The 10,000-nt window shown below is 39.7% G+C and overlaps 1 protein-coding gene across 2 annotated transcripts in view; it reads right to left on the bottom strand.

The window, feature by feature from the left end:
- The window catches only part of LOC137979719 (uncharacterized), an 82,441-nt gene that overhangs the window by 21,378 nt on the left and 51,063 nt on the right, over window positions 1-10,000 (bottom strand). For both annotated transcript variants that reach the window (XM_068827041.1, XM_068827040.1), the window contains 8 exons: window positions 9,547-9,741; window positions 6,794-6,847; window positions 6,280-6,435; window positions 3,794-3,933; window positions 3,280-3,510; window positions 1,959-2,070; window positions 1,121-1,305; window positions 46-190 (listed from right to left, as the gene is read on the bottom strand). In XM_068827041.1, the coding sequence (XP_068683142.1) occupies window positions 46-190; window positions 1,121-1,305; window positions 1,959-2,070; window positions 3,280-3,510; window positions 3,794-3,933; window positions 6,280-6,435; window positions 6,794-6,847; window positions 9,547-9,741 (1,218 nt within the window). The remainder of the gene's footprint in view (window positions 1-45; window positions 191-1,120; window positions 1,306-1,958; window positions 2,071-3,279; window positions 3,511-3,793; window positions 3,934-6,279; window positions 6,436-6,793; window positions 6,848-9,546; window positions 9,742-10,000) is intronic.

Genomic DNA, 10,000 nt, shown 5'->3' with positions numbered 1-10,000 from the left:
CGAAATTAAGACGCGGAATGCATAGAATAGCAACAACCGACTTACCATTACCCTCTGAGATTTGATACAATAAGTCCACTGACCGGACCCCTGACCCCTCATCTCGTGTATCAATATCCACGGCCAATTTTCCAATCCTCATGACGTCATTAATGACAGAGATGTTGGAGGAGGGGGTCGAACTGTCGATCTAGACGTAAGCATCATGGAAACAAAAGTGACATACTATAATAAAGAAAACTAAAATTTGTTTAATCTATTATGCATGTGCAGAGTACAAACAATGCGCGAAACGGTCTCCAGTGAGTAACGAATATCCAGCGGTATTTGTGCCCAAGGAAACCAGTTTAACAGGTTAGTTGCAGTCCCCTTTGTTTTCCTGAACGCGCACAACGCCAGACAATGCTTAAAGTTTAGTTTCAACAGATAAATATTTGAAAATAAAAGTTAAGACATTTTAGTATGTAGTGTCGCCATACATTTTTACTCGTCATTTGTATTTTAACCCGCCCTAGGGGTCACCAAAATGCTGCAAGACCCGTAAAAATACACAGCAATTATAATACTACGCACTAAAATGTCTATATTTCAGGTATAGAGAGAATTCTTCGATCACTCTGTCCTTTTACTATCAATTTTCAATTTAACATATGAATGGAAATAAATGAATGAATTGGCATACGGTTGAGGCATTTGTATTAGCGTAACCGAGGAGCTGAACTCGGGACTTCTGTTGTCGTTTTTGTGATATGAAGACCTTTACATCCCCTGTAAGAATCTAAGCTATTCATTGCACTACGTGATCAAAGCCGATGGAATACGCTAATCAAAGGTCTCCGCCACCAAGAATGAGCACTTCGGTCACAAGTTGAAAGAAGCGGGATATTTATCTTGGAGCCCTACTACAACCCGGAACAGGCCAATGCTTTGTCCAATAATAGAGGGGGAAAACAAGGCTCCGCATGATCCATCACACTGTACCTTATTAATAAGTTTTACTTATCAGCTTTTGAGCTTCATTATTTCCTTGTTGTAAATTTATACTCACAAATATCCCTTTTTGGTATCCCCGACTTCCCTTCTTAGCTCCCCAAGCTACTACCTCTTTTTAACTCCTTACCGTGTTGAAGATTGGAGGAGTATCGATCGGTTCATTCTTGTCGAAATAGATGCTGGCCTTGGCATCAATCCTTGCTAAAGGTGGCAAGTTCTTCTTGAGGCGAACAGAGAAAGTCACATATCCTTGCCCTGTCGTTCCGTTGTTTGGTGGAAGAAAGCCAGTTCGTGGATCATCAGGTGCCTCACCTGTCATTGGAAAAAATGGGTTTAGGGATAGGGTTAATTTCTCGGATTTAATTTTTAAAAATATTAAATGATTGCCAAACACCTAACTATAAGAAAAGCGGTTTTCACTTAAGTGTCGAAAGTAACTCGCAGTATTTCAGTTTTTCATTTAAGACTCTCTCGCCACTTTGTCATCTAATCAGAATTATATTAAAACCAAAACCAATCATAACGCGCTCGCGCACGTTTTATTGCACTTCGAATTAGCTACATTTTTTTTCCTGGAGTTTGATTGTTTCAATGAATTGTCTGTGTGCATTTTGAGTAATTACTAAGGTTGCGATTTTACCATTCTGCATTCTGTATTGAAAAACCACTCCTTCAACTTGAAGTTAACCGCCGTTGCGAGTTAGCGAAGCTCAATTTTCGAGTGTTTGCCCTCCGTCAGAGCAAAAAGCATAAGCCGTTTTGTCAGAGCCATTTGCGCTAACGAAGAGCCAGTGCTCGAAACGTCAACTTCACAAACTTCCTAAGAGGTTTAATTTACCATCGTCAACTTCAAGTTAATAAATAGCTAAGTATTTCAATTGCCCGCCGAAGCAGCCCAACAGTTTCCTTAGAAGCTAATGCCTCTGGATGTGTCACAGTTCTTGGTTGTAGCTATAACATCATACCTGTCTGAGGATCGAGGCTCTGAAATTCCCAGCGAGCTTCACGGGTCATGATGTCTATCCCGGCAATAACTCGTAGGTAAATCTTCTTCTCCGACACAAGGTCGATTGTTTCCTAACAAATAAGCAATATGGAATATACCACCTGACAATTAAATATATAACGGAAAATGGAACCATTTTAGACTCGGAGAGTGTCATGACAGATCTCTCTTTGAGGCGAGTTGTATTCGATCATGTCCTGCAATTTTCTAACTCGACTCGTAAAAATAAACCACTGCAATAAACATTATTCATTAATTAATAGTCTAACGTGATATGGCAGTTTAACATTCAGTCTCGAAAGTGCGTATTAGTCCAATTTGCTTTGATTTACTAGGCCCTTTTTGATTGGTTAAAAGAAAACTCACGCCATCGACTTAACCAATCGGATGCAAAACCAACGGCTTAGACCTCTTAATGGTCATGCACTTTGAAGAATATGATTCGATTTCACACTTGTTTACATTGCTTTTGCTTGTCATGATTGTCCATTGTTATCGCATTCGGTATTTTTTAACAAACAAACGAGTTCTGCTCTACCTCAATGAAGATTATATGCAGGCCTCACTAGAATACTAATTATGTTTGGTAATCTAACCTTATTGCATACACATAGGAGAGTCCCCCCACGCGGGGGGGGGGGGGGCACTCCCATGTAAAAAGGACGGGCTGCTCGTTGCACCTTTTAGGAGTTAAGAAAATGGTTTTGCACCTCTTGGGATGGTTCAGACCCAAAAGGTTCACAGTGGAAGCTTTTGTGGTACCTACCTGAAAGGCCTATTTAACCCCTTCAGCACGGACTATGGACTTGAAAATAGTGGAAACAAATTGGCTCTGCCTAAGCCCCGTACCGATTTTTTGAAACGTAGTTTCCGCTACAGTGGGGCCCATTTGTGGAATAGCCTTCCATCTAACGTCAGAGCCATTAGATGTTTTATTAATTTTACAAATGTGATAAATCGCCAATTGTCCTCCTCGTACTCCCACACGGCAAACATGCAAACCATTTTTTTTTCTTTTTGATCTCAATCTTGTAACTGATGTTTTTACCGTATCTAAATAGAGTGTAAGTATGTATGTTTTAGAGTATTGAGCTGAAGAAATTTGACAGGAGATAAATTGTTGTTTGAGAATTGGAACCTCTAAGGGGTTGAAAAAATTTCAAGACAGGATCTTGGTACCTCTTAGTGGCTCTTTTCAAAATTCTCGAAGATCAGCCCCGTTCTTTTAACCCGGGAGTCCCCCCGGTGGAGGGGGGGGGGGGGGGTAGCATCAATCTTACCTGAAGAGAAGCCCTTGAATTCGACAGCTTTTTCGTAAAGTTTCCAAACCCAAAACCCGTAATTCTAAATGTGCGGATGTCCAAGTCTTGGTCCAGTTTATGCAGAATGATCACGTGCTGTGCAGGGGCGGTGGCATTAGGATCGTTCTCAAACCTGATCTTGTAGTTCAGCGGTGTCTTCAGCGAAATAAAGCGCGCGTCTCCGTATCCTGGAGGACCAATCATGTCATTCTATATGAATGGTAAGACAATGAAAATTAAACTACCCAATACAGGTGAATATAGGTGTGCTTTCCGTACATTGGCAGTTAGAAATTTAAAGATTAAATATTCTGTGAATCTTGGACACTATAGAATTTGTAACTGAGTTATTCTATATTGCATTCCGATGAAAAATACATTAACTATCAAATATGGAATGCTGTCTTGATGTACTACCAAATTCTCATAACAAGCATCCCAAGAATTGTATAACAGTCGGTAAGCAGAATTAACATTTTGATCAGCATCTCACCGGATCCAAGGAGCGCACCCACGCGATGGTGAAATCGACGATATCCACTGCCCCTTTCGTTATATATGGCACAAAAATATTTTTAATGGTCTTGTCATTAAAATCGGAAATAGCCTCTCCTATCAGCTGCCTACATCCCCCTGAAAATGACAGAATATTAATATTAGGACTTGAGTTCACACTAAAGAGAAACAAATATTAATATGTACTTTCAGCGCAACAATAGAGAAATGTTTAGACTTGAAACCTGATGAATTCTTCTCGTGATTTGTGTTTAAACCAACAACCAAGAGGCGTGATCAGATCACGTTGCCAGTCTAAGTCCAAGTTGATGTTTCCGAGAGGGTGCATGCAGTGTTAGTCAGTTAATAACAATAATAGCGGAGCTCACCATAGTTAAGAAAATATGGTAACCCATCGATGCGAGAAATTTTGGTTTTATAGCCCAAGTTGACGTTTCCGAGAGGGCGTATGCAGTGTTAGTCAGTTAATAACAATAATAGCGGAGCTCACCAAAGTTAAGAAAATATGGTAACCCATCGATGCGAGAAAGTTTGGTTTTATAGCCATGACGTCCTCGACCGTCCGTACGTGCGTACGTCCGTACGTCCACCCCTGTATGTATGCCAATGTGACCAGTATCATGCTAGTTTACAGCATAAATCTTTGATTTTAGACATCCATGTTTTTATCAATTGACACCTGACAAAACAAGGCACCGCTGACCAGTATCACCTGACCATATCGCGGGCTCAAGCTTAGCGCTTACCGAGAACACCTTTTTTTTAAAGTTGACCGCTGACCAGGTACTGGTTTTCGATTGGATTGCAGGCTCAAACAAAGTAAACTCACCTGAACATAATTTGCGCGCTTTCTGTGGCTCGACGCGGCTACACGGCCATACTATATATAAACGAAAGTTCTTACACAGTCAACGCTTTTCGTGTTCAGGTGAAAAACGGTTTGGAAGATGTTTTCTTTCTGCATTTTTCACTGGTTTCAACCTAGTTTGACATATTATGATATCTGTGGTCCACACTAGTGGCTACGCAGTTATTCAAGTCAAACATCGGCGGGATGTAAACTTAAATTTTAATTTGCTTAGAGCTGCTTTTTTCATTCCTGAACAAAGGAAGAACCGATTAAACCAATTATTATTATTATCATTATTATTATTATTATTGTATTGCAATTTTTGGCATATCTTTAGAAGCTCTGATAAGGTTACACGATGCCTGGAGGACCTATGTCTAAAACAGAAACGAAAGGACTGAGCGAAAGAGAACGACAACGACAAAACAGAATACCAGTAATAGCTCATACTTAGCACGCAAATTCTTTCCTTGGGCACTAAACCGTTTGTTATTTTTACGGATGCGTTATTTAAAGTGGATGTGTATTTTTAAAAGTTGGTTTAATCGGTTCTTCCTTTGTTCAGGAATGAGAATCGAATTTTTACTGTCAACTGGAATTAATCTGTACTCTTTTGGACATAAAGAAAGAGTTGATTTGTTTGTTTGTTTTCCTCTAAAACGCGAGCGAACAAATGCTTTTTTAATCCGTTTGCCAAACTAGTTTTCGTTGTGCCTCGATAGTGACAAGAAAATTTTGCCCTTATGTAATAAACACGTATTCGCAATGAGGTATCGTAAAATTAGGGGGAAATCTCACTAGCTTGAGTTTTCAGAAGTTTGTTTAAAGCACGCAAACGTTATTTAAGTGTTGGAGCAGATCGTGTTTGAAGTTCGTCCTTTCTTGGTTGCATTGCTGTAGTTTGCCGATTCTTGTACCAAGCCAACCTGGCGTGTTTCAATGAAATACATCAAAATGTGAAAGATCTCGTTTTCAGAGATAAAGTGGAATAAAGTACATCAGTAAAACTCTTCTTTGACCTTGAACTGACAAAGTTGTTTTTATGGCTTCTAATTTTAGCATGATTGCTATTCGCTGGTTATTGACAGTTGACTCTGAAATGGCTTTTTTTCCTTTTCCATTCGCTCGCTGAGGGTGTACTTGTTTTCTTTTAAAACTCATGCAGTTCAAGAAAAATTCATTACCAAACTGGTGAATTCCAAAGTAAATTTCACTCGAAAAACCGATATCGTATTCATTGCTTCGTGATTCACGCGATATCGGTTTTTAGCGTAAAATTTACCGTGGAATTCACTAGTTAGGCAACGAATTTTTCTATAGAAGAAAGCAAAGAAAATGATTTAATTATTAAAGCAGCAACCGGAAGTATCAAAACGCGGACAATTCGAAACCTTTTATTTTCACTAACCCTACAGGCAGTAAGAATAAATAACCAGGGAGCTCCGCTTTTAGGCTTGGCTAAATCTATATATTAATAACAACGATAACGATAACGATAGTTATAATGATAGTGATAGTGACAAGGATCATCAAGAATAAAGGCTAGCAAGAAGAATAAACTTTCCCTCGTCTGAATGGTTGATCTAAGCAGTGAAAATCATGGGCATAGTTACCTGATTTACTTGGAGTACCACCGAGCGAAGGAAGGGCTGAGGAAATTGCACCGGTGACTCCATCTTCCAACGCCCCTCTCCAACTAACCCGACCATTATCAATCTTTTGCTGTATCAAAGAGCCTCCCATTCCAGCGGCAAACCCGATGGCCACTTCTGCAAGTAAATACATTAAAAGATACAGGTTATAGTACGATAAAACAAGAATCATCCGGACTGACTGACTTACTGAGTGACGGACTGTCTGAGTGACTGACCGACTGACTGACTGACCGACCGACTGCCTGTTTATTTGCCTGCCTGACTGTCTGACTTACTGGCTGGCTGAATGACTGACTATTAACTCCTAAAATTGAATTTAATTTGCCCAGTGCTTAAAATTGGGCTGATAATTCAGACCTTTTTATTATCTGGTTGGGTGTATGAGCATGGTCATTTTGATTACGAGACTGTATCTGCAATTGAATACTGAGTTATGAAGTCCTCGTGTCTACTAATAGAGCTCCATACTTACTAGCAGATTTGAAAAAACCCGAGACAGCACCTGTTACTGCGCTTGATACAAGTCCTGCAGATATTAAACAATACAAAAGTGTTGTTTAGTTTTTAAATGAAAGTGCGGACCTACATACAGTTGTTCGTTTAATGCAACACACCAAATACTATTCCAGAGCTATACGAACTGCACTCGTGTGAAATATCTACAGGTCGAGGTCAATCTATTTGAAAGAAATAAGGATATTGCAGGACATTTTCCTTTTTCAGAAAATTTTTCTTTCCTGACCACGTAATTTTTTAACTTCACTAAATTTATATTCGTCTTGTTTTCGCAAACACTATTTTCCAGTGCCGTAAAAAGGGAAACTGAACCGTCTTCGTTGACGCAGGTTGCCAATAACACGTTGACCTTACCCAAATTTTCCTCTAGCTAAGCAGAAACCTTGTCTACTGTCCTGACATACTGCGAGACTGGTCAAGTCCCCGAACTGATTTGACCGGATTTATGGCCAAATGCGGGTACGGCAAATTCCTCGTCGGCGGTGTAGCAGGCTTGTATGGTTTCGACATGGGTATTGAAGTTCGACTGTTTAACGTCATAATACGAACCATAACTCAACTGAACACGCTTGATATGCCGCCGACAACCCGAAGATAATTCTGAGTTTCATGTCATGTGTAGAGGCAAGAGAGAAGAAAGGATGAGAGAGTTAGTCCACCTTATAGGCCTTATTCTCAACGTAATCCCTCCCAAGCTATTTTTAGGCCCTTCGACAAAGGGCTAATGCTCGAAAAGTCAGTTTTTAGAATCTCTGTACGGTGGTCAATTTACATTAGTATATACTTATTCAGTGATCTGGGTGTTTCAAGCAATCTGATTGGTTCGCTATCTCGGAGTAATTGAGCATTATTCACTCCCTACGGAGTGAATAATGCTTGATCCAAACAAAACAAAATGGCCGACGTAACCTCGCCAGCATTTATGAATCGGAAATATTGAGAATACAAGATGATGATGTGCTACAGAGGACAAAGAAGCCCACAAAATTTGGCCTGAAAAGTTTCAAAGGTAAGAGAAGAGTTCATACTTTTGCCGACCAGTGTTTGATTTCGTTTTTCCAGATAATTATTGCTGAAAATTAAACAATCTTCAAGCCAACAAGTTGTTTCACTCGGAGTAATTCTTTCTTGTAGGGCTGGTCGCCCACCAAAACGCATTTCTTAGTGAAATCGAGGAATTAAAAAAAATGTTTAAGAAAGTTCCACATGGTTGCAAGGAAACAAGACGGGTCATTTTACAACAAACTAACGCTCATCTCAATTAGAGCCACCATTTCATGTGGATTCTTTACCAACTGCACTTTCAATTTCTATTTCAAATGAACCTCAAAAACTTTGATCGAACGGTGAAAATGTTTTAACAAGCAGACTTTCGATTTAGATTGCTGATTTAAACGGTGCTAAATGACCATTTTGCTGCCTGTGACGAGGATTTTAACGAAGGTTATTTAGATTTGCCATGTTTGAAGCTTCTGTAAACACTTTCGCGCATGCTTTGTGCCGCTTGCACGTTTTCCACGCATGAATTGAGATGCCAATTAAATCGACTTTGGATGGTTTTTTCTGCAATTGTTGTTGAGATCACTTCGTGAGTATATACTAAAACAATTATTCTTTTCAATCTCGGTGAAAAGTGGCAGAATATTTACCTCGCCGCTTTGCGGCTCGGTAAATATTCTACCACTATTCACCTCGATTTCAAAGAATAATTGTTAATTATCAACTTCGTTGATAAAACCAAAATTTGTGTATACTACTTCCCCACCGACGCAGCACCACAGTTTCTTTAGAAACTACCCCCTTCATTTATTTTTAGGCACGGTAAACAGTCCTTCCGCGGATTAATTTCCCATGCGCTTTGCAGAAACATTTTTGTGAAGGACGAAAATGCATCGGGGAGCAGGGATGGCGCAGTGGTGAGAGCGCTCGCCTCCCACCAATGGGGCCCAATGTAGGTTGAGTTTGTTGTTGGTTCTTTCCTCGCTCCGGGAGGTTTTTCTCCGGGTACTCCGGGTACACTGCCAAATTCCAATTCGATCCCGAATGCACGGTCACATGTTGAACGAGCTCCTGAGCGCTCTTAAGGTGTTCCGTGGGTAAACAAATTCCACAAAATTCCAACCAAAGCCGCTTGGTTTGTCCATATGAATAAAAATCGCATCACAGGATTGACTATTTGTAGACCCACCTGAGATGTCTGAAGCCGAGAGTGATCTAAAAATAACTTAAGGGATTACCTTTGGAATACGTCTTATCGAGAGATGAACTATTTTACCCTTCATCCTCTCCTGATAGGGGTTGAACGGCCAGGGGCTAGGATTACATTTGTAACCACCATCCACAGGAAAACACTGGACAATAAAGATGCGCTGGTCACGAGAAACGTCTTTCTCTTTGCTGGGCTCCAGACACTTCCTATGCTGCTTTTTGGGAAAAACAAACTCTTTTTTCCCCATTGTTATCAGTTGCTTTTTTAAAATCCTACACAGCTAGCGCTTTTCTTTCTTTTTTGTTATTTTTTTATTTCAATAGTAACAACAACAACAACCATCTTTATTGAGGTCGTATATACTACATACACGATTTACACTGTTAACAATTCTTTTCTTTCTTATTAAAGTACAAGCCAAAAAATAATTTATAACCACGCTACTATACAGCTGATAGAAGAGTGAAGAATTTATAGATTTATATGTTTAACTTACATACCTCCAAAGGTAATTTCTTTATTTGTTATTTTCTGACTTGTGATGTAAGCAGCGACATTGGTGCCAGCGCCAAGGACAGCTCCCACAGGACCCCCAGCAACATTAACAAAGGAAACACAACGGCCTCGGGGGTCCTCGAGCATCACGGGATTGTTGGCTGCGTATGAGTAAAGATTGATGCTTTTCCCTGAAAAACCTTGCAACAAAGAATAAAATGATTAATGGCTGCCATATCATTAGCAAGATCGCTGTTCTGTTTTTCCTTTCTTATTTACAATAGTATTGAAAAGCACTCTTACATGAATTTAAAGAAAACGACAAAACTTTTGAAATTACAAGACATGTTTCGACAGAAACTTCTGTCATCTTCAGTTGATTAATGTACAAAGCGTTAAGTTGAATTTATATGTCGGAAAAAGTGCTAATTATGCCAGTAACAACGGAATGTACATAAA

Source organism: Montipora foliosa, chromosome 12 (genome assembly GCF_036669935.1).
Source record: "Montipora foliosa isolate CH-2021 chromosome 12, ASM3666993v2, whole genome shotgun sequence".
Classification (NCBI taxonomy): Eukaryota; Metazoa; Cnidaria; class Anthozoa; order Scleractinia; family Acroporidae; genus Montipora; species Montipora foliosa.
This window is presented reverse-complemented; position numbering and strand designations above follow the sequence as displayed.